This window comes from Mandrillus leucophaeus, unplaced genomic scaffold (assembly GCF_000951045.1).
Source record: "Mandrillus leucophaeus isolate KB7577 unplaced genomic scaffold, Mleu.le_1.0 Scaffold1268, whole genome shotgun sequence".
Lineage (NCBI taxonomy): Eukaryota > Metazoa > Chordata > Mammalia > Primates > Cercopithecidae > Mandrillus > Mandrillus leucophaeus.
The window spans coordinates 227,196-252,868 of record NW_012101076.1 but is presented as its reverse complement, the minus strand read 5'-3'; the positions used below and the strand labels follow the sequence as shown (position 1 = coordinate 252,868).

At 40.6% G+C, this 25,673-nt stretch overlaps 1 protein-coding gene across 3 annotated transcripts in view; it reads right to left on the bottom strand.

The window, feature by feature from the left end:
- Nucleotides 1-16,798: 16,798 nt before the first annotated feature.
- RASGEF1B (RasGEF domain family, member 1B) overlaps nt 16,799-25,673 on the bottom strand; it is a 45,369-nt gene continuing 36,494 nt past the window's right edge. For all 3 annotated transcript variants that reach the window (XM_011972091.1, XM_011972093.1, XM_011972094.1), the window contains 4 exons: nt 24,655-24,750; nt 23,858-23,981; nt 22,324-22,396; nt 16,799-18,219 (listed from right to left, as the gene is read on the bottom strand). In XM_011972091.1, coding sequence (XP_011827481.1) covers nt 18,195-18,219; nt 22,324-22,396; nt 23,858-23,981; nt 24,655-24,750 — 318 coding nt within the window. In that variant the 3' untranslated portion in view covers nt 16,799-18,194. The remainder of the gene's footprint in view (nt 18,220-22,323; nt 22,397-23,857; nt 23,982-24,654; nt 24,751-25,673) is intronic.

Below are 25,673 nucleotides of genomic sequence, written 5' to 3'. Positions count from 1 at the left end.
CCCAGCATGCCGACTATATTATCAATATGTATTCATTCTGTTAAATATTCTTGGTCATCCTCTCTTCTCCATCCTACTACTCTCTTGTTATAGATTTCATTATTTTTTGTCTGCACCTGATTTGTCATTACCTCCAGTCTCACCTTGCCAGTCTTTCTTCCTCTAGCTACTGGAGTGACAATTTTCACGAGCAAATATTGCAGCCAACGCCATCATCCACCAGTTAAACCCAGCTGAGCACAGACACATGAACAAGCCTAGTGTAGACCAGGAGATGAGGCTGGAGAAGCCGCAGAGTTAGTTTACAGGGCCTTAGATTTCACTGGGAGTGAGAAGAACTGACCAGGTGAGTTCATCCCAAAGTACTAACTCACAGGTCCATGAGCTAAACTATTAAGTTTTGAGGCTGAGACTATATTGAGGGAGGTGAAGCACCTAGGGTGCAAAATTCAAGGAGGCCTCATTTGCACTTCCATGGCATAAGAGTAAATGTCTCTTTAAATTGTATGCCCCTGTTGCCACACTCACCTCACTGGCCTCACCCTACTCGCTTACCACTTGCATGGCCCTGTGAAGTTGGTTCCACAGCCATGGATGACTGATACAAGGATTTTTTTGACCTGGCTCCAGAAAAGCTTTTTCTGGTCAATCATGGCATATGGACTATGGCCACTACTCCCTTTCTCCCTTTAATGTCCCTGTTATATCCAATAACATATTAATCTGTATTCCCAGTAAGAGCTGATGGCCCACAGCCCCATAGTTTTCCAGCAAATTAAGAAATGTGCTGATACAAAATGTTCTGCTCAGACTAGGTCAGTGATGGTTTGCTAGGTCAACCTCAGATTTTGAATCAGAAAAGGTGGGAAAAAAATCTTCCAGAGAACTAAAATGATAACCCATTGGTCCTCTCATGAGATACCTACAGCACCTAGACCCTGAATCACCATCCAGGAAAGCCTCCATGAAGTATCAGTGTACCATAGATTTTTTCCATAAGATTTCCATGGGATTCCTGTCTCTCTTGAGACAGCCTGTTGAAGGAGTTTTTCCTGGGTACCACAAAAGTCGATCACTTTAGCTCTTTAGCCTTTTTCTTCCTATTCACCGTATTATTCCAGTAAAATTGCACCTATCCCTCTAAGCACACATCATATTCCGCACCCTTGCTTGGCTGGTTCTTTTGCTAGAAAACCTGTCTCTTTCTTTCTCTTCTTTCTCTTCCTTTTTCTTTCTCTTTCTCTTCTTTCTCTTTCTTTCTTTCTCTCTTCCTTCATTCCTTTTTCTTTCCTTCCTTTTCTTTCTTCTTTTCTTTTCTCTTTTCTTTTCTTTTCCTTTCTTTTCTTTTTCTTTCAAGACAGGGTTTTGCTTTGCCACCCAGGCTGGAGTACAGTGGTGTAATAATAGCTCACTGCCTCCTGGGCTGAAGAGATTCCCCCACTCCCTCAGATTCCCGAGTAGCTGGGACCACAGTTGCATGCCCCTACACCTGCCTAATTTTTGTATTTTTTTTTAAGAGACAGAGTCTTGTCATATTGCCCAGGCTAGTCTTCGGCTCCTGGCTCAATCAATCCTCCCACCTTAGCCTCTCAAAGTGCTGAGATTACAGGCATGCACCACGACACCCAGCTAAGGCTCTCTTTTTCATGTCCCTAGTAAAGGACACTGATACGGTGCTTTCACCAGATCTCTTTAAGCATATCATGTATTCATCCTCCACCTTCTTCATGCCTTGCTGCTAATGCCTCCTCACATCCTACACCTAAGACCTTCAGAGCATTGCTCTGGAGATGCCCTGCCCCTCATATGCCTGGGTGTTTTGTATTCCAGTCCTCCTCCATCAGGGTAGCTCATAACCATGAACAGACTGGTGTGGGAGTACAAAAGTTCAGCTCCTTTGCTTCAAGGGGAACAAACTCTGAGGTGTAAATTATGCTACAGATTTCCCCAGGGGATCAGGCTGAGTCTGGGACTTCATCTGAAATTGTACCCTGATAGAGTTTGGGTCTGTGTCCCCACCGAAATCTCATGTCAAATTGTAATCCCCAGTGTTGGAGGTGGGGCCTGGTGAGAAGTGATTGGCTCATGGGGGTGGATTTCCCTTGGGTGATGTTCTTGTGATAGTGAGTGAGTTATCATGAGATCGGTTGTTTAAAAGTGTCTAGCAATTCCACGCGCTCTCTCTCTCTTCCTCCTGCTCTAGCCATGTAAGACGTGCCTGCTTCCCCTTTGCATTCTGCCGCGATTGAAAGTTTCCTGAGGCCTCCCTGGCCATGCTTCCTGTGCAGCCTGCAGAATTGTGAGCGAGTTAAACCTTTTTTCTTTATAAATTACCCAATTCCAGGTATTTCTTTATAGCAGTGTGAAAACAGACTAACACACCCTTACTTGGCTTCTTCACATCCTTATAAGATATCCTTAACTATTTTACTAGTTTCTCCAGGGAGCATTTTTCTACCACTTATCCCCCTTAAAAACTCTTACTATGCTTCTAAGTTATGCTTAATTATCACTTTTGTGAAATATCCCTGACCACCTAGGGAGAGAGAATTAATCACTCCTTCCTCTGTGCAACTACAGACTCTTACAGCTACTTCAATGATTGCATTTAAACAGATCGACATTTATAATTGAGTTCTCTCTCACTGGTCAGAGAGTACTTTGAAAGTAGGGGCATGGTTTTGCAACTATTCACTGGAATATCTTCTGTAATCATTAGGGAAGCAGGACATAATTGCTGATTAGAAAATATTTACATTGACTTGAAATCTGCTTCCTTGTAATTTTCACATATTGGCCTCAATTGTTCCATTTTACACAGTAGAGTAAGCCTAAATAAGACAATGATTAATTTTCCAACATCCTTCCTTCAGACTTAACAACTCTGGAGCCAGGAAGAGGCTTTCATATGGCTTTAGTTCCTCCAATTCACCACCCTTATCACTGTCTTCTTTGTGCTCTTGAGTTTGTCAATGTTCCCTTTAAAGCTTGTTATTCATAACTGAAAACAATAGGATGACAAAACAATGGGATTAAATAAAAGAGATACAGTTTAGCAGCCCAGTTCACCTCTATTCTTCCTCAATCTGGATAAGGAGTTTTTCTTAATGAGACTAAGATCGTTCCTAAAAACACCTGTGTGGTGTCACACTCTGGGTCCACATGAAGAGAAGGGTGAGTGAAAATCACTAGGTTTCTTTACGTGAACTTTTGTAAGAAATGTTTTTTTCCTGGCCAGGTACAGTGGCTCATGCCTGTAATATCAGCACTTTGGGAAGCCAAGACTGACCAATCACCTGACATCAGGAGTTCGAGACCAGCCTGGACAACATAGCAAAACCCCATCTCTACAAAAAAATGCAAAAATTAGCCAGGGATGGTGGTGCACACCTGTAGTCCCAGCTACTCCAGAGGTTGAGGTGGGAGGATCACTTGAATCTGGAAGGCAGAGGCTGCAGTGAGCTGAGATCGTGCCACTGCACTCCAGCCTGGGTGACAGAGCGAGACTCTGTCTCAAAAAAAAAAAAAAAAAGAAATGTTTTCTCCCCACTGAATTTACAAGATTGAGTTTTGAACCTAAATGCAAAGTTTAACTTCAGTCTGCCAAGCTTTATCTGGTTTGATTTAATTCATTATTGCATCAGAATATTTTTTGAATATTGATGCCACATCAGTTTTTTGGCCTCGCCAGTCTTCATCCTGGTCAATAACAGGAGTGAGAGCAAGACCAGGCCAGAGCCAGAACACTGCCACACCATTACAGACCTGTATGGAACTGGGTACTGACTCTGTGGGAGCTGTTGCTCAGCAAGCTCTGAATTCTCCTAACTGTGCTCTCATACCGTCTGAATTTGTTTGTCAATAGGATGATACAAATAATTATTATTAAAAATTGTGAAAATCAAGTTTTACTATGTCTTTGGAATCTTCCTAATCTATGGAGCAGACTTACATAGCAATTAAGAGGATAGCTTAAGAGTCTGGCAGACGGATTCATCTGAGTTCTGCCGCTTACCAGCTTTGTGAACTTAAGCTCATTTTAATATCCCTAAGCTACAGTTACTGTACTCTTTAAATAAGAATAATAGTTCCCATTTCACGGGATAGTTGTAAGTAAATGAGGTTATTTATTATATATCAAGAGTTCAACAGAGAACCTAACATGTAATAGTAACATTTTCTCTTATTATTCCAAACTAATGAGAATGTTGGAAAGAGAGTAGCTGATTTAGAGGAGACCAGAGGCCTCATGAAGAAGGAAACATACGAGCAGAGAGATGAAGAAGAGGGAATGAGCCACAGAGCTGCCTTGGACAGATGTTCTAGGCCAAGGGAATGGCAAGGGCAAGGTCGAGCATGTGCACGATCTAGCAAGGGGAGTGTGGCTACACCTGAATTATCACAAAGCAGGATCACAGGGGATGAGGCTGGAGAGGCAGCAGGGTTGGATCTTACAGAGCCTTGGGTTTTACTTGGAGAAACCATTATAGAAATATGAGTAATGGGATGAGTGACACAAGTGGACTTGTGTTCTGAACAGCTGTCCCAGCTGACATGTGACAACTAGACCATAAGGAAGGCAAGGCTTTAGAAGACTGTTGCGATAATCCAGTAGAAGATGACAGTGTCTTTACATGGAAGTGGCGAGAAGTGTCAGTTTCTAGATACATTTGAAGGTCTCTAGGACTATTGATATGCAGTGAAAGAAAGAGAAACCAAGGATGAGACCATGTCATTTGTCCTAAGCAACCAGAAGACTGAATTTGTGTGTACTGAGATAGAAAGCCAGGAAGAGGCACAGCTTTGGGAGGTGTATCAATCAGGATAAGAGGATACACTAGGTTATGCTGTGGTAACAAACAACTCCTAAGTCTCAATGGCTTAACCCCCAAAAATCTCCTTCTCGCTCATAGGACATTTCCATTGCCAGTTGGCTGGGGCCTCCACTCAGAGGATTCACTTAGGAACCTATGAGGTCTGAGGCTTCACTTTGACACTGGTTGCTTCACCACCACAGCAGCGAGAAGGAGCATAGAGAATTGCACTCTGGTTCCCAAAGTGCCTGATGGGGAGTGAAGTTCCTTCCACTCACATTTCATCAAACAAAGCAATCACAGAGCACTGCCTAACTTCAAAGGGGATGAAAGGAAGCACAGCCTACTGCATATCTGGACTTAAGAAAGTTGGAACTATTTGATGAATAGCACCAGTGACTGCCACCGATTAGAAAACTAGGAGTTTTCTTTCTGTGTTTTGGATGTGGCCATTCCTGTGGGGGTGTAGTGTACTAGTCTGAAGTTCAGGGGTGGACAAGGAGTGCATCCAGGCTTGTGGAAACTGGAGTGTATATATTCTGGGGGGAAATTCCTTTAAGATAAGGAATGCCAGACCCTATAAAAACTAAATACAGAGTCTTAGGAGAGCACATGCAAATGAAAAATAAAATACTTAGAAACATACCTAACCAAGGAGGTAAAAGACCTACACAAAGAAAACTACAAAACACTGCTGAAGGAAATCATAGATGACACAAATGAATGGAAAACATCCCACGCTCATTGATGGCTAGAATCAATATTGTGAAAATGACCATATTGCCAAAAGCAATCTACAAATCAATGCAATTCCCATCAAAATACCATCATCATTCTCCACAGAACTAGAAAAAAATCCTAAAATTCATCTGGAACCAAAAAAGAGGCCTCATAGCCAAAGCAAGACTAAACAAAAAGAAGAAATCTGGAGGCATCACATTACTGAACTTCAAACTATACTATAAGGCCATAGTCACAAAAACAGCATAGTACTGGCATAAAAACAGGCACATAGACCAATGGGTTCCATTGGCCAAATACTTACAAATACTTACAGCCAACTGGTCTTTGACAAAACAAACAAAGACATAAAGTGGGGAAAAGACACCCTATTCAACAAATAGTGCTGGGATAATTGGCAAGTCACAAGTAGAAGAATAAAACTGGATCCTCATCTCTCACCTTATAAAAAAATCAACTCAAGGTGGATCAAAGACTTAAATCTAAGACCTGAAACCATAAAAATTCTAGAAGATAACTTCAAAAAAACCCTTCTAGACATTGGCTTAGGCAAAGACTTCATGACCAAGAACCCAAAAGCAAGTGCAACAAAAACAAAGATAAATAGATGGGACTTAATTAAACTAAAAAGCTTCACACAGAAAAAGAAATAACCAGTGAACTCAACCAAATCAACAAGGAAAAAAACAAAACAAAACAAATAATCCCATCATGCAGTGGACACAGGGCATGATAGATTCTCAAAGAATCTTTTGATAAATTCTCAAAAGAAGATATACAAATGGCCAACAAGCGTACGAAAAAATGCTCAACATCACTAATGATCAGGGAAACAAAAAACAAAACCACAATATGATACCACCTTACTCCTGCAAGAATAGCATAATTAAAAAATAAAAAATAATTGATGTTGGTGAGGATGTGGTGAAAAGAGAACAGTTTTACGCTGCTGGTGGGAATGTAAACTAGTACAACCACTATGGAAAATAGTGTGGAGATTTCTTAAGGAATTAAAAGTAGATCTACCATCTGATCCAGTAATCCATTCCTGGGTATCTACTCAGAGGAAAAGAAATCATTATATGAAAAAGACACTTGCATACACATTTGTAGCAGCACAATTTACAATTGCAAAAATATGGAACAAGCCCAAATGCCCATCAATCAATGAGTGGATAAAGAAAATATGGTATAAATATACCATAGAATACTACTCAGCCATAAAAATGAATTAAATAATGGCATTCACAGCAACCTGGATGGAATTGGAGACCATTATTCTAAGAGAAGTAACTCAGGAATGGAAAATCAACGTCATAGGTTCTCACTTACAAGTAGGAGCTAAGCTATGAGGACGCAAAGGCATAAGAATGATATAACCGACTTTGGAGACTCAGCGAGGGGGAAGGATGGCTGGGAGGCGAAAGATAAAACACTACACATTGGATACAGTGTACACTGCTTAGGTAACGGGTGCACCAAAGTATCAGAAATCACCACTAAAGAACTTACCCATATAATTAAACACCACCTGTTGCCCCAAAACCGACTGAAATTATAAAAAAGAAGAGGTTGTGCAAATAAGAGGCCCTAAAGTTTAAGCTCCATACATTTAAAGGTGAATTCACCTCTTGGTGATAAGGCCTAGTGCTGTAAATGGAAGTCACCAGGAAGTGGAGGATTTTAAAGCCATAGGAATGAAAGAAGTCATCTATAAAGTGGATATAAATAAAAGAGTCCCTGAATCCTGGGAGAATCCTATGTTTCAAGATTTAGGTGTAATCAGAAATGGAGATTGAGAAATGACCGGTGAGATATACTTGATAAAATAATTTCACTTTCTCTCTACATTTACCTCATGCTTGCTGTCCCATAGGCTGCTATTTATTTTTATTCCACCTTTTAATCTACTGCAGGATGGAGAGTCTCTGATCATTTGACTTTCAACATCTGTGTTTAAAAACTGGGAGTAGCATCAAACTAACTCAGTTCATAGTGAAATTCAGCATTAAATCAGCAGTATAAGGAGAAAAAACTGTCTCCAGGTCAAGAGATTAAATCTTCACTTCTAGCCCTGTCACCAGTTTTTTAAATCACTTGCTCAAGGTCACATAAATTCTCAAGACCTTTTTGTATGCATCAATAAAATGAAGAAATATATTATTTTCTCTAGAGTCCTTTCTGACTCTGCCATTTGGCCTAGGCATTCCATCTTGAGATGGGCTGGGCCTCAGGACTAGATCACATCAGTTTCCAGGATATGTGTTTAATTGCATTCATTGATTTAAGTATACATTTCAAATTCCCTATTTGCTTTACATTGATTAAGATGTGATACAATTGAAGGTAATAAAAAAATGAAATATGAAACCTTCAAAGGATATTTGGCAATAAAATGGAATGACTGTAGTTGAGGAGCTCAAGGTCAAGTGTGGGAAGTATTGTTTAATCCCCTTACACATCTCCCCTTTATTAAAGGGATTTAATTAATCCAAGATTTTAGGTAATGAATAATTTAATCATAAAGAAAAAAACTGTATTAGTTTTTTAGGGCTGCTGTAACAAAGTACCACAAAGGAAGTGGCTTAAACAGCAGAAATGGCCCGTCTCCCAGTTCCGGTGCCAGCCGTCCCAGAAGGTGTCTGCAGGGCCGTGCTCCCTCTGAAGGGGCTGGGGAATTATCTGTTCGAGCCCCTCTTCTAATTTTTGGTAGTTCCTTGGCTTGTGGCAGCATAGGACCAGTCTTCACACGGGTTCTCCCTGTGTCCATGTGTATGTCTAAATATTCCCCTTTGTTAAGGTCACCAGTTACATGGTTGTAATACCCACACTAAAAATCCTCATTTTAATTTCATTACCTCTATAAAGACCTCACCTCCAAGTGAGGTCACATTCAGAGGTGCGGGGGTTAGGACTCCCACATACCTCTTTTGTGAGGACGCAATTGGACCCACAGCACTGCAGGCTGAGAAAACGGCATTCCAAGCTGAAGGCCTCAGAAGCAAAGTTTCCCTCTGACCTCCCGACCTCTTATCTCTCAACTCCCAGCCTCCCACCAAGGCAAGCATAGAAACCAGAACCCTTTTCCCCAAAGCTAGCCATAAAACCTAAACATACTACTCTAACCTTCCCCTTGCCTTTCTGTGCAACAGCTGACCGTAAAGACATCCAGACCCTCATTTCAGAGACCGCATACCTGAGAGGAAGAAACGCTGCACAGAAAGGCGAGAAGAACCTAAACAGACGGGCTTTGCTGGCTTCCCGGCCAGTCTATTAGATCATTCCTTTTCGTCCAGTCACATTTCTACACCACTCTCCCTGCTTCATCAAGCTGAAGCGTAAAATCCTGTACCTTTGGGTCTTCATTCTGAAGGCTCCTGTGTCATGTGAAACTATAATCAGGTAAATTTGCTATGCTTTTCCCTTGTTAACTTGTCTTTGTTATGGGGGTGTCAGTTGTGGCCCTTGTGGTGAGGAGGGAAGAGATCACCTGCTTTCTGCCCTACAACACAAACCTACCTACAATGGCTGCTGCCCAGCCTCAATTCCTCTTCTTCCACAAGGGTGTCCACATGGTCCTTCACCCAGGGCTTTTATCTCTACTGTCTTAACATTTTACAAATCCATTTCCTCCTGTTCATCCTCCCTGCTTTAGCTCAGAGCCTCCTAGTTCATTGTCTGGTCTAAGACAAGACTCTCCTATCCAGTCCCTCTAATTTATTCCATGACCCTCCTTCCCCAACTACCACTCAACCTCCACTGGGCAGCCAGTGCTATCTTGCTAAAATGGACCTCTGACTTTGCCACTTCACTGCAAAAAACCCTTGGGTGGTTTTACATTGATCTTTAAAATAAAGTGCAGTTCCTCAGCATAGAGTCAAAATCTGGCTCCTAACCACCTCTTAAGCCTCAACTTTACCCTGTTTTCAGCCATCAAAAACAAGAGGTAATTCTTTAAATAGAGCATTTAGGTAGCGTCCTTTTGCAGGGCTGCTGTTAGCATATCAAAAGCCTTTGTGCCAATTAGGAAAAGGAGCCTCCTCAGGGAGGATGAATTACAATCAAGTACCCTTCCCTCTGGTGGAGGCTGCCTCAGGGCAGGCTCAGTACACAGCTGGAGGACTGGGGGACTGGTTGGATTTCAGTGCCTAGTCAGCCTCCTCCACCTTGTGCAGGATAAACCAACATGCCAACATGTGGCTGCCTGGCCCTGTACTTACATGCAGAAGGAGTTCCCCAGGAAAACATTTGTGAAGTCTCAGGTTTGCATCCACTGTGAGAAATCCCTGACCTTCTAAGCCGAGGAAGCTAAGATTAGAGGATTCAACAGCAGCATGAAGGAGAGATTGATTCTGAACACCTGCTGCACCGCAAGGGCACTTTCCTCAGGAGAAGGTGAGCTCCTTCAACACAGGAGCTGGGTGTTCATCACATCTCAATAGCTCTGACGCGATGCATCGTATGTATATATAGGTACTCAGTCAATCTCAAACGAATTCCATTTTTCCTTGACAATTAGAGAATCTGTGAATTCAAAGGTGCTAGAATAGCTGAAAACACTAAGAATTGCTTAGGAGAGGGAAACTGAGCAGAATCCCAGGCAGGCTGGCCTACTTTGTAGGGAATCTGCTTAGTGCAGGAGAGTAGTTCCAGATTGTGGTTCTAGCCCCAGGCCAGTCACCAACCAGCTCAATGGCTAAGTGAGTCAATCACTTGGTAATACCTTTAAACCTCTCAGAGTTTAGGGCTTTACAAGGTCCTTCCATATACACTTCTCCCCTTGCTGCCTGAATTTTTAATTTCACTCTATCATATGCTCTGAAACTCTAGCAGCTAGAAAGCTGACATGAAAGGATTCTCAATCACATTACAGTATGAATTAGATGAACAATTTTAAACCACCAACTTTTTCAAATTCCTTGCTAAGATGGGTAGACCATGAGGAAACAGAAGTCTCGATTTGGAGAGAAGACTGGCAGGAACTTTCAAAACATAGAGCATGTTAGGAAGTAGGATGAGAGCTGGGAACTTACCAGCCTCATTGGAAATGGTGTCGTCAGTTATTGGCAGGGCTGAGTTTTCTCTCTTTATCCCCCAATCCTCTGCAGATGCGGATAGGTACATGCCCACTGACCTCCCGGGGCCCAGACCCAGGAAGCAAGGATAATAGATAGGACTCTTCGTTAAGGCAAAGAAAAGAGAGGCTCTCTAGATATCGTATCACTTGGGAGTCATGCTGTAAAGGGTAGCCAATCAGCATTAGAACTCTCCTCCTTCATTTCTTTCACCTCTTGTAGAACCATAGTATTGCTAGTTCCATTGAGTAGAAAAAGAACCTGGAAATTGAAGGTCCACAGCCTACACCTGGGCCTGCAGGAAAGCAGAGTAAAGACCTCTTCAGGCTCATTCAAGATTGACAGTAAACCTTTAGAGAAAAACCAAAGAATTGCCTTCACCGTACTGTGAACTCTCTGAACACAAGAAGTTCTACTAGTAAGAATATTTTGGTAATAGACCTGCACTCTCACCTTCCTATAAAATTTAGTAATAGACCTGCACTCTCTTCTGCTCTTATAAAATGTAAGAACAGAGCTAAGGGATCACATTTATTCCACTATAAACCTGGGCCATTGTAGGTTGGATTAATCTTTAAGCCAAATTTTGTAAAAATATCCTAAAGGAAAGAGCATTTTACAATTCTGGAGCCTTTTGGGGGAGGTACTAAGAACCTCCTAGGTTATTCTTTGTTCTAAGTCTGAACTGGTTGAGAAAGCAAGCACTCCATCTAGTTCCTCTTTGCCCTTCACAAAGGCCTTGCTAATTTTTGAATAGGTAGAAAGGGGTTGGTGATACCTAGTTTCCAGAATTTTATGAAATTGATTTTATTGAGTCAGTTCAGTGAGTTACTGTAATTGAAAATCATCCCCCTAATTATCTAGTTCAGTTCATTTACCTAATATATATTTTATTAGCAAATAATTTGTGATCTCCCAAGAGAACATATTTCCTAGCTTCATTGTTTTCTTATTAGATTTTACATGAGTTCAAATGTTTCAGATGCTTGGATACTGCTGTCATACCTCCTCTTAAACTCTCCCTTGTCAAAAGCCATTTAATTTGTTATTTATATCTCCTCAACATTTTTCCTCCTCTTACTAGTTTCTGTCTTTTTCCTTTGATCATTCCTCTTTTGCAGAAGAGGCCTACCTGGAGTAGGATTCAGAGAGTATTTATAGCCCAAGGAAAGAAGGTATTCACCCACTTGGGACTGATATATGCCCTGGTTTCTTTCACTGCAGGACTTTCCCTAACATGTATGTCAAATCATTCAGCTTACCCTGGCTGGACAGCCTTCAAGGAGGTCCCCCCTCTGGCCTAAGAAGTGAAAGTTGACAAAATGCAGAAGTTGGCTCTGACCATCACTTCTCTAAGTCTTGGTCCTTCGAGCCAAGTAGTGACTCATTTGCAAATGACTAGGTGTGACCAGGCAAGTTATGTGTTATTTTATCTGTGTCAACAAGCACAATTACAACAGCTGCTATGACAAAGATATAGTCTACACAACAAAGCTATTTTTGCAGTCTTTACAGACTATGCTTTCTTAATCTAGCACCTTTGAAATCATACAACTGACCTTTCACAAAGGTTATTTTCTAATTTCTGGCCTGGGTAACAATCACTCTTTACCATGAAGAACTACATAGAGTTGTGTGACTGCCTGCAACTGGAGGGGTAGGGGTGAGTGAAGCCTTTATCACTCCATTGTGTCCTACCGAGTAGTAATTAGCCTCTTATCCCTTCCCTCTTCAAGTACAATTAAAGCACAAAAGAGTCAGACAGGAAGAGGTTGGAGGCACACATGTAGGATGCTGCATTTACTTGCTAATTTACCTTTTAATCCAGCAAACTGAGAAAGTGCTTTCCCAAACCACAGACCCCTGAAGCCCATTCCATCTCAATTAGTCCGGACCCATTACTCACAGATGAGGACCCAGAAGTTCAGAAAGGTGGGAAGGTTTCCACAAAATTCTAGAAACCTGGGGAAAGTGAGGTTTAGCACTTCGTTCTCACATTCTTAGACAAGAGTTCTCACAGGGAGGGACTTCGGATTTATCCCATGACTCTAAACCATGTTGGTCCTAGTTTTTTTTTTTAATGATGGCTTTTTATATTATTGTTAGAGATGGATTTATTGTCTTGATTATTGGTACTAAATATAAACACAGAAGAGTGTAACAATCTAGTTAATACTCATAATTTTTTAAAAACCCTCAGTGGCTTGGATTTCCTTTGTTGATTTCTGGGAATAGTGCCACCCACGGCAATGGATTGGAATCACTTAAATTTATACTCATTTTCAAAATCCAGATGTTTCAGGGGCACATTTGAGATTTGTTACAACATATAAAGTGAAATTTGTGAATCTCCAATGATAACCAGATTAATAACTGCCTTGCTTATGCATTCAACACATATTTACTGAGCATACATTAACTCCTCACCACAGCTCACCTGCACTTAGGACTCCTAATTACACTGCAGAAAATTTAATAATGTCAGTCCTCCAACTGCCTTATCTCAACCAAGTTGACAGCACATTCTGCTAAACTTACTTTCCCACAATGATTCATCTGGAGAAAGGTGATTTTTGCTCACTTTCATTTTCTCCAAGCAGTGTGGGTGGAGAGAAAGAAAGCAAACTTCGTTTCATTGTAGAAAACCCACTGGTTTGACACCCATCAAGGAGTAGATAATTTTCCTTTTTATTCTCAGAATTATCAGTTTCTTTCTTTTTTTTTTTTTTTTTGAGACAAGGTCACGCTGTCACCCTAGCTGGAAGGCAGTGGTGCAATCTTGGCTCACTGCAACCTCCTCTTCCCAGGTCAAGCACTTCCCTGCCTCAGCCTCCCAAGTAGCTGGGATTACAGGCACACGCCACCACATCTGGCTAATTTTTTTTTTTTTTTTTGTATGTTTAGTAGAGACGGTGTTTCTCCATGTTGGCCAAACTGATCTCAAACTCCTGGCCTCAAGTGATCTGCCCACCTCGGCCTCCCTAAGTGCTGGGATTATAGGCATGAACCACTGTGCCCAGCCCCTTCTTCCTCTTTAATTTTCTAAAGTATAAGCTACTATAACCTAGAAATCCTAAATTGGGTGATGTGCACATTTTAAGTATTCTAATAGTTAAGATTATTCCAAAACAGCTTCTTCATACTGTCCAGAATGTGATTATACACATTTGGATGTTTAATCTCCTGTTAGTAGAATCTTAGAGAAGTAAAGCAGGGTTTCAGGTTTGCAGGGCAGAGTTTAAGCTTGCTGAAGGCTGCTAGCACTATAAAGAAAATTGGCTACTTGGGAATTTCCTCATTGCATGAAGTTTAAAAATGCATCCTTTAAGAGGAATTGATTCTTAGTACAACAAAGGCAGTAGTCTATTTTGCATGGGATCAGCCTTGTTTGCAATTTTGAATGACAGGTCCACAAACTGAAAGGTTGGGTTAATAAACCGTGAACCCCAACATCTCTTTATTAGCACTGAGTAGAGTCAAGTGATCTCAATTACATGGAACAGAGAATTGAGGCAATTATCCAATCATTCAAACCCAGAAAAAAAAAAAAAAAGTCTTTGGCTTGAATTATACAGAAAGTGCCCCAATTTCCTATTAAAACTTTAGAAGCCCAACTCTGACAAAAGTCTTTCCTTTTAAAATGTCTTAGGGGTAAAGCTAACAGAGTCGCCATCAGAGTATTGAGTTTTATATGTTGTTAGTAGTTTCCAGGTCACTAACCACATTTTTTTTCCCCCAGGAAATGAATTCAGGAATTTCTTTGAACACTTAGCTCCATTGGAACATTAGTCTAAGCTTCTTTTTTATTCCCAGACAAGCATTCTTTATCGGAATAGTAAGACACCTTTGGAACAGGGGCAGGTATTGTTTTTTGTTCGGACTAAGGGGTAAATAAATGGCACCAAAGGAAGGTAGAGGATGTTAAAAATCTACGGCTCAAAATTCTTACATAGTTTAGCAACTAAAATTCTAATGGTGGGTTATGTTTTCTTGGGATTCTACACACAGGTGGCATGTGGACAGCAGTTGGAAAGTACAAAAAGAAGTTAAAAGTATGCTAGGAAAAAAGTAAATGAGGAAATGACAGAGGTGCCAGAGCCAGGTGAAGTGAAGAGGTAAAGCAAAAACCTTTCAAAGATAAAGATCATCAGATTTCAATTCTCTTGTCTTTGTTAGATGAAAGGTAGGCCACTCCTGTGTCCTCAAAATGAAGGGACATTTCATAGAAAGTGCACTCTCCTGGTACCTTCCTAAGCCCAACCAGTTCTGAACCTTGCCCCCCACCTTCCCGGCAGTCCCAGCTCCAAGCCTGCAGCTTTGAAATGCAGGCCTTTGGAATGTACGGCAGGCCTGGACAGAACACATCCTGAATCGTAGTCTACCGACTGGCATTGCCTGATGCTGTTTATGCTTGTATTTACCCAGGCTTCCATCCAGCCACATAAATTATAAACTCATCTACACACCCACTGGGGAATCCAATGCACGCACGGCACAAAAGAGAGAATATGAAATATTTCCACAGGTAAATAAATACAAGATTTAAAGCTCTGGCTTACGTAGATATTAAAATGAGTATGAGGATGTAACTCTTTCTGTAAAAACTTCTTGTTTAAATAGCCCTAGAATCACTTTTTTTAGGCCTAATACCACTTTAGGAAATTTATTTCAGCTGCTACATTTAGCTATCTAATACCGTAATAGAGCTCTCATAGCATTTTTCCAAACTATCTTTGCAATGCTTAAAAGAAACACTTAGATCAGGGGTCAGTAAAGTTTCCATCAAGTCCCATAAAGTAAATATTTGAGGCTTTATGGGTCATACAGTCTGTTACAAGTATAAGACGCTGCAGCTGTAGCAGAGAACAGCCACAAGAAAATATATAAATAAATGTGTGGCCATGTTCCAATAGAACTTTACTTAAGGACACTGAAATTTGAATTTCAGATAATTTTCACATCATGAAATCTTCTTTTGATTTTTTTTTTCTACCATTGTTACCCTGTGGGCCATACAAAACAAGCAGCTGGCTAGATCTGGCCATCAGCCCATAGTTTGCTGACCCCTGGTGTAGATGGTTGAAAGATCAACCTTGTTGCTGTCACAGTAAGCAAAGTGGTAGAGGGATCAGGGAAAGGCAGTGCAAGGAGAAAGGAGGCAATATTGTGAAGTTGCATTCATCATGGTTTTTCTGTATCTTATGATGTTCTGGTATCTTATAAATTTTACTGACAGGGAAGAGACTCCCAGGACTAGCTAATTCTTAGAGACAGCAAAGGACTTGGCCCTGAGCATACCCAACTATTGTCAAGAACATAGCCCCAACCTTCCCCTTTATCTAACTCTCACACACCAAGCCAATACAGAAATTGCTCTAACTCACCCGAGGGTCCAGGTGCCAGGCAAATGGAGACCACCCCTCCAGCCCAGAGGCTGCTGGAATTATTCAGACTTGCCAATCTGAAACTGTTGACCTTGCTCTGCCTTGCCTCCCTGCAGAAACCTCAAAGCCTATACTTTCTTCTTGCTCCTGCTTCTGCCCCCAGCCGACACCAGTGCTTCCCCTGTGGCCCTGCATGGCATGGCATGTGCCCTTTTCTCTCGGGAAATTGAGTAATATAAAGATTTCATTGTCACTGGCCTCTCTGTATCATCACTTAGCTACTCCCATAAATTAAAATCTCAACAGGTCTCAAGAGGCAGAAGTGCCTTCCTACTCTCAGCGGGACCCCAGGACCAGCAGCATCAGCATCCCCTGAGCCCCATCCCAAAGCCACAGAATCTGCATCTGCATGGGAAAAAGATCCCCGGGTTATTTGCAAGGATATTGAAGTTTGAGATGCTGTGGTGGTGTGGTTTAAAGCTTCGGGTCTGCAATTAGAAGGCCCATTTCATGTATTTGTGCCTCCCATTAGCTATGTGGCCTTGTACAAGTTATTATTATTTCCACCCCTAATAAGTAGAGATGAATCTATGCTAAACACTTAGAAAATGCTTGGCAAATACTACTATCATTCTTTTTTAAAAAATAAATGCCCATGCACAAACTGTTGAGGCAACTTCCTCCGATACATTCTTAGCCAGTCTCTTGAACTGATCCACTGCGATTATAGCCCATGCCCGCCCCCAACAATTCCACCCATAAAAGAAAAGAAAGACGCCACAACTCCTGGCCGCAGAGTGTAAAATATATTGATGGTTGTAAAGGGACAACTTGGGGATATTTTAGGTCTGCTGAGATGATGCACAGCATACATACATGCTCTAGTTTTTGGAACCATGTCATTAAGTTTTCAAATACATCTGTTTTGAACATGGTATTTTTTTCTTCATTAGCACGAATTACTACTCTACAGTTTCTTCTAGAGTAAATAAATATAATGGCTGTTTGCAGAGCAATTACAGACTTACTTAGATGTTTAACAAGGTGAACAATTTCACAATTAGATCAACCATTAACAGCAAGGTGTTTTTCATCTGTTTTGTTTACTGCTACAGCAGGGGGGATGGTAACTTTTCCAATTTATTCTTTGTTGACATCTTTAGTTACCAACAGACTCCCAAAAATAATGAAAAGTCGGTTAAAAAAATTAAATTGTAATTATGCCATGGGCTTTCCCAAGATCCTTAAAGTCAGCTCATTTAAATTTACAAGAGAAAAAAAAAGGCATCATGGAAAACTAAGTAACAAAAAACTACTGAAAAATACATCTGTAGAACACAGTGGTCAGTTGTAAACAGCTCAGAAGGAAAAAAAAAAAAAAAAAAAAAAGGCCTTCTAGTATGTTAAGCAGTCCAATGACAAACTCTGCTTTTTCTTTTCTTTCTTTCTAGTGGCTATTTTCCTACCACAGTGTTGAGCTTCATTATTATATTAAATAACTTATATGGGTAAAAAGGAGTTTGCTAACCAGCAGCCAACTCAAAACCTTGTAGGAGGAGGGAGGAGAAAAATTTACAACACAGCACACACTAAGGGGAAACCAAGTCTGCAGTCAGCTTCCAACCAGTCTTACCCCTCTCTGGCAATACTGATTGAGCTGAGGTTTGGGATCTAAACGGGGGGGGGGATGGGGGCGCGCGGGTTTAGATCCCCTCCCTCCACTCTCTTCTTCATTTAAGTTAACAAAAGAAACACGGGCTTCCTCAGAGCCAGCACTCAGCTGGGCAAGTCCCATTAGCAGCAAATGTTCAACCAAATAAAAAAGAACACACACACACACAAAAGAAAACTCCATCCAGGTGCAGAGCTGTGATTCACATGGAAATTCCAGGAGATGAATCATGTGCAGAGCTGGGATTTTTAGAGGATTCTTTCTCAAGTGTCTTCAGTGAACATTTCAGTCTCACAAAATCGGAGTCTGTCAGCTGCAGGAAATAAGTTCTCCATCTGGTCTTGAGTGAGCTTGCATGCTTTGCTGACCGGGGTGCTCCAATGACTGCAGGGTCTTCATGAGTGTTCTGAGTAGGAGATGCCAGAAAACAAAGGCCAGCCCCTCCATGATCTGCAGGAAGCAGCAGCAGCAGCAGCAGCAGCAGCAGCAGGCAGGCAGCTCCCACGTGTTAAACTCTGCCTAAGAGGCTTGACCTGAGTAGTAAAAACAACACAACCTAAGACAGAATGTAACAGACTACTTGAACTAAGATGAAAATGCCTTGTGTAATACTAATTTATCTATCCTGTGTTTTAAGTTTGATTTTACAAAGTTAAACCAGGAAAAAAAAATTCAAGCTTTTAAGTTATATTGGCTCTCTGGGAAAACTGCTAGTCACTTAAAAAAACAAACATTTATTAATGGAGATGGCAAAAGCTTAAACAGATAAGTCTGTATCGTGAGTAGGTTTATATTATAACAAAAACAAAAAAAAAACCCAAAGATCATTAATAATAAAGAGCTTTTAGGTATAGGTTATCATAGGTGGGTTTACTTGGTAGATATAAGCATCTTCACAACACATTCCATGAACATTAGGAGAGTTTAAACAATAGTTGACAATAAGGGTGTCTGCCATCAGAGGTGTATTTGTCATTGCCGCTGATGAATCTATGTGTCTGCAATGAATGGGTCTACGACCGCCAAGAAAAGCATCTACGTAAAAATATCTTACTGCCTTCAAAGCTAATGTACAAAAGTTTTCAGGTAGGTACAATGATTCCAGAATATAGTCAGCCCACTCTATCTGTGGGTTTTGCACCTGTGGATTCAATCAACAGCAGATCAAAAATATTTGAAACAAAAAATATGTCTGTAATGAACATATACAGACTCTTTTTCTTGCCATCATTCCCTAGGTAATATGGTATAACAACTATGTATATAGCATTTACATTATATTAGATACTGAAATTAATCTAGAGATGATTTATGGTATGACTATTTACACAGTATTTACATTATATTAGGTATTATAAGTAATCTAGAGATGACTTAAAGTATAAGAGAGGATGTATGTGGTTATATTCAAGTATTATCTATTGATTATTTTGAGTTTACCCTAAGAGGTTATGTTTTCTTGAATCAGTAAGATTGATGGCCACAAGAAAAGAATATTTCTTCAAACAACAGCAACAGAAAGTTCCATTTCATTATACCAGGGACTGGAGCATCCTCAGATTTTGGTATCTGCAGGAGGTCCTGGAACCAATCCCCCATAAATACCGAGGGATGATTATGCTTAATCTTAGTATCCACTTAATGTATGTATTTTGTACATTATAATAGCCTGTTTTATTTTGTTTTAACTTCTTCGTGGTTGCTATGCTTTGGCCAACACCTGTGATAACCCAGTACCATTCAATGACACTACAGGAGCATGGGCTGAGGAATAATAGAGAGCAAGACTCCGTGTCCAGAGCTGGGGGAGACATTAGGGGAAGACCCTGTGCCTGCCCTCAAGGGGCTTACATAGCAATAGGGAAAAGAACCACAAACACTACACAAAACTGCATGGCTGGTAATGAGAGAGAAAGACTACCTCCTGACTGTATGAGTTCTGGAGAAAGTCTTTCTAGGGAAAAACCGGCCAGGGACGGGGGAGGCATTGGAGCTGGGCCATGAGAACAGACAGGGCATGGAAAAGGCAGAGTGCATGGCTTGAACACCAACACAGATGGGAGTTGTTCTTCAAAGCTCCTTAAAAAACAATTTTAATGTAGAAACTGTCTTTTATACCAACTTTCATTTCAACCAATTGATATGGGAGTGCTGGGAGGGGAACAGCACAGTCCCTTTAAATAATACAGAATGGGAGAAGGGAAGTGCTGGGTAGAGAAAGGCGGGTCCCTGGCTAGGGCTCCACTCCCAAGGACCTAGGTGAGAACAGACATTTCCTGCCCAAATGTTGCATTTCCCAAGACCACCCTGGCCCACCATGCCCCCATCCTGGGCCTATAAAGACTTGAGACCCCACTAGGCAGACACACAAGTAGCTGGACGTGGTGAGGAACACATCTGCTACAGAAGACACAATTGGCTCGTCATCGAGAGGACACTGAGGGAAGCACACTGGTAGAAGGGCATGCCGGCAGGGCACACCGACAGACGCCAGCACACCGGACTGACTGGCGGGATGAGGCGGAGTTTGGCAGGGGCCGTCTGAGGAGAGGTTGGTCATCGAGAGGACACTGAGGGGAGCACGCTGGCAGATGGGCACACCGACAGACGCCAGCACACCGGAAGGCCACTGACTGGCGGGAAGAGGCGGAGTTTGGCAGGGGCAGTTGGAGAAGAGCCCGGGCCACTGAGTGGCCCCACTCCAGTGTTAAAACATCTCCCTTTGGGCTCGCCCATCGGCGGAGAGCTACTTCCACTCAGTAACACTTTGCACTCATTTTCCAAGCCTATGTGCGACCCGATTCTTCCAGTACACCGAGGCAAGAGCCCCGGGATACAGAAAGCCCTCTGTTCTTGCCATAAGGTAGAGGGTCTAATTGAGCTGGTTAACGCAAGCCACCTATAGATGGCAAAATAAGGGAGCACCCTCTAGAGGTCTGAGCAGCAGGGCACTGAAGAATCGAGCCACACCATATCCCCATTGCATGCCCTGGGAGAGGCACAAGGGAACCTTTCCCGTTTCACAATCAAATGTTAGATGTCATATGTTACGTGAACAGTACAGACGTGGGAAGACATTATACAATTCAATCTTTAGCTTTTAATGTCCAACCTCTGACTTATGAACCTTTCCAATCTAACCACTAGTTAATAGGAATATGTCATAAAATAATAAGAACTAGAAAATAATTTTGTAGGTAGGTCTGGATTAATTTAAAATGTCTGGAGACCATAGGTAATGCAGATACCAGATATCAGTCATGTGTAGCCAATCTGCTTACAAATTTTTTAAAAAATCTACAAGAAAAGTAACAAAAGCTAAGCTATACCCAGGGATCCCACCAAACTTACTGTTTTTAAAAATACAGAAAGGAGGGATTAAAAAGGAGACATATGGAAGGCAAAATGTATCAAAAAAGGATAACTAAAAGGAGTGATTCTCAAATCTTTTATCCAGCAAGATATGCACTCTGAGGCCCATGTTTTGCACATGAATAATATTAAATAGCACAGTGAAATATTTTAATACAAACACAGATTAATACAAAATTTTAATTGAAATGTGCCACTGCCAGGCACAAAATTATATATATATATGTATACTTAGTCAATGCATTTTAGTTCTATACATATATATATATAGGCATCAGCCCAACAAGCCTGTTATATCCCATAGCTTTAGGCATTGGCCAAACCTTCTTTATGTTTGAGTCTGGGGATACAAGAATCATCTCCAATCCTTCACCAATTACTATGATATCCTAAGGATAAGAATTCCAATGCCTTCATACCTTATTCCTCATCCCTCATCACTGGGAGGTACAAAGAAGGCCTAAGCTTTCCTTTGAAACAAATACAACCACTCAAAACCAAGTATATCTTAGATATCCTGGTTCATAAAATCTAGCCTAATATCAAGTATAATGAAGGCTCTCAAATGATTCTGGGACCACAAAAAGAAGAGAAAATGTGCTTGTAAACTCTAGTAAAAAAAGGTATACATTCTGAGTTTCTCAGTAGGACTATAATGATAACAATTTTGATTATATTACACCCTGGGCTGCTTGTGCCTATTAAAGTATCTCAAATGCTTAAAATACAAATTTAACCCTAGTTTTGTTCAAAAATACTCATAGAATAGCAAAAGTTGTAAATCTGAAAAATCTCCAGATTATGTTTAAAGTCCCAACTCTCTCAAACAAAGAGAGGACTGAGATCCACTTGGAAAGTGGCAAACGCAACTTTATAAAGCCTGCTGGTACTTCTTTTTTAATCTCAGGTTAAATAAAATTTTACTGTTAGAAGAACTATTCAGAAATGAAGTCTGAACTGATATTTTAGACAAAGTCAATGCATTTTTTTTTTAACCATACTTTGGTTCAGCCCCTCATTCTATTAAATAATGGGAGAGAAAAAGAACAGTCTCTGTATATCTGCCAGTATAAAAAAAAACGAAAGGCAATAAAGCAGAATGATGGTAGTGAGAATTCTGAGCCACAAAGATTTGGTGTACAAGAGATAAGGTGCAGAGGACTTGGAACAGATAGACAGCATCTCCCTACAAAACGCATGTGGCTTTCTTCAAGTAAAGCCAATTTCCTTCAGACTTGTGCAGCAATGAGAAGAATGAGACCCACCTTAAAGACTTCCACCTGTCTTTCTCTATATGATTTTCAGGTCCTTCACTCTCATAAGAAGCCAAGTAGAGAGCTACAATCAAACAAAAGGAAGTGCATTAACATCAAAGCCTTCTCCTGATATATTATCTACCACCATCCATCCCTTGTTCAACTTGAGCCAAACTCCATAGCAAGATACTCTTCAAAATATCAAGTCATGACCAAGAAGCTTCACTGTTTCATGAAGAACACAGATTATCACTTTGCCTCTGACTGACCATCTCAATGAAAACCCAAGGGCTTCTAAGCCAAAAATGCACCTAATTACCTAAGTATGTATAAGGCAAAAAAAGCTTATAAAATGTAAGCCATATGACGCTGCCATACACTTAAGACTTAATGTTCTTCACAAAGAAAGGACTGAGGGTTCTTTCCTCGTAGACTGAGTTGTTTTTTCCTTTTTTCTTTTTTTAAAAACTCTTTACTAGGTAAAAAGCCAGGTTTTCTAGGCCAATTTTCCATCCTTCTAATATTTTTCTTTCTTTTCAAATCAGAAAGACTCTTCGTTTAAAAATTCAACTTTGTTATTAATCCTCTTTATAGAGATTAAAAACAATCAAATCCCCTCTGGCATAGGTGATATTAATTCAAAATGTTCTCCTGGTTGGGCGTGGTGGCATAATCTCAGCACTTTGAGAGGCTGTGGGCAGATTGCGTGAGCCCAGTAGTTGGAGACCAGCCTGGGCAACACGATGAAACTCTGTCTCTACAAGAAAAGAAAAAAGAAAAAAGAAAAAAAAAATTAATCGGGCACGGTGGTGCACGCCTGTACTCCCAGCTATCTGGAAGGCTAAGGTGGGAGGATTGCTTGAGCCCAGGAGGTCGAGGCTGCAGTGAGCTGTGATTGTGCCACTGCGCTCCAGCCTGGGTGACACAGTGAGTCGCTGTCTCCAAAAAAAAAAGTCATTATTGTAAATACTATCAATCTACTATGAGAAATTGTTAATAGGTGGTATTAATTCCTGTAATATTAGGATATATCAAATAAATCTCTAAATATTTTATGAGCTCACTTCTCTTCTGATGATTTTGTTCTGTATCTAATCACTTGTTCTGCTTCAAATTCCCTAATGTTTTAACAGGTTAAAATGTTCCAGTACTTTTTTAAACAGCAGGGGGTAGCAATTTACTGTTTTTGTTTTTTTTCTCCAAATTACATGGACTATCAACATGCCACAAAACACCTTTTGTCTATTCAAGTAAGTTCAAACAAGAAAAAAAAATTCTTCAATAACCCCATTTGTGCCCATAGCTTTGCAAATCTGGTATTTTAAAGAATACTTAAACACAGAAACATACTGTTTGTAGGTGAATATTAAGTGCAAATATTTTAGGGACAAATCATACATTTTCTGTGAAACAGAAAACTCTTAACATGGAACAGATCAGAGGACAGGCCTCACTACTGTGTGAGTAACCAAGCATTTCTATACTAATATCCTAAACAAAGGATCTGGGGATGCTAGTGGTAGCTCCCACTGAATGGCCTTACCATCTTCACTGAAGACTGGTACTGTGATCAGATACTGCAAGATCTTCCGGTCCCTCTCAAATGGACACTCCACTTGTTTCCATGTCATAAATTCACTCACTTGTTTGGCCAGTTCCCAAAATTTCTGGAAGATAAGTAAAAAAAGGATATAAAGGTGATCATAAAAAAATAATTAAGAGGTTGGGAGAGGCAATTCCATTCGAAATGATTCCTTCTTATTTTATTAAAGAGACAGGGTTTCACTCTGTCACTAAAGCTGGAGTGCTGTGGTACAATCATATAGCTCACTGCAACCTCAAACTCCTGGGCTCAAGCAATCCTTCAGCCTCAGCCTCCCAAGTAGCAGGGACTACAGGTGCGAACCACCATGACTAGCTAATATTTTAACTTTTTGTAGAGACAGGGTCTCACTGCTGCCCAGGCTGGTTTCAAACTCCTAGCCTCAAGTATTCCTCCCACCTTGGCCTCCTAATGGACTGGTATTACAGGCATGAGCTACTGCAGCTACTTTCTGGTCTTTGCTCTTCTGAATCATATAGTTTTCTTAATTTAATAAAACTCTATTTGTGAGGTATAAAAATTTTCTCAAGCTTCCTCAAACAGTAATAATCATCATAATGGCTCAGTTACTCTCTTCTACTTGGTATTGTTAATTTCTTAAACAAAATAACATGGAAAGAGATAATTTGTTCTGAAACCGCAGAATTGGCTTTGGCTGCGTGGCCTGGAATGCAGTGCTGGAGAAGTCGCCCCTCTCCTTGTGCTCGGATTTTTGTATCCTACTTTATCACACTCACCTCAAAATTGACATGGCCATTGGGAAGGCGGTTGGCACAACCCTCATTGAGGAAATAAATATCTTTGATTAAGAGACTGAAGAATGGTATCACAATCTAGAGGAAACAAAAGATTCTGATTTGTCTGGGCAAACAAATATTTAGTCTCTCATAAAAATACACGAGATTAATGAACAACATTAACTTTTGATTATATGAAAGGCCACAAAGAATTAAGGTACAGTGTTTTGTTTCTTACACAACAGTAATTTCTTCCTTTGCATAATTTTGCTTACAATACAACTGCTATTTATAACCAAAGCACAGCAAGGACAAGTAGCATTGGGAAGTGAATAGGTTAGTACTTTTATTACAATTTTTCCTATTTTTCTCATTGCAGTAGTATGCAATAAAATCTGAAAACTCTAGCTATTAAGAAAGAAAAAATACCTAAAAGAACTCTTGCCTTTCATTTAGCAACCCCTTAGCAAAATGTTAATAGAATACCTATCACTGCAGGCACCATTTTTTTTTTAGAGACAGGTCTTGCTCTGTCACCCTGGCTAGAGTATGGTGGTGCAATCATGGCTTACTGCAGCCTTGAACTCCTAGGCTCAAGCAATCCTCTAGCCTTAGCGTCCTATGTACCTGGGACTACAGGCACGTGCCACCACATCCAGCTAATTTTTAAAAATTTTGTGTAGAGACGGAGTCTCACTATGTTGCCCAGGTTAGTCTTGAACTCATGGGGGTCAAGCAATCCTCTTATCTCAGCCTCCCAAAGTGCCCAGATTACAGTCATGAGCCACCAAGCCCAGCCATGTACCAAGAGTTTAAGATACATGACCCATCTCCCTGCTAGAAGCTGTACTGCTTATTATTTAGATGTCTACATTTAAGATAGATGTCTACATTTAACTTTTTCTTTTAGATAAACATTTCTTCTTGAAGACATTCCTCAAGATAATGTGAGAGCTCAAGGTTTTAGAATAGTTGCTACAAACTTTCTATTGTAAACCTGGCCTGTGTATGACGAACAA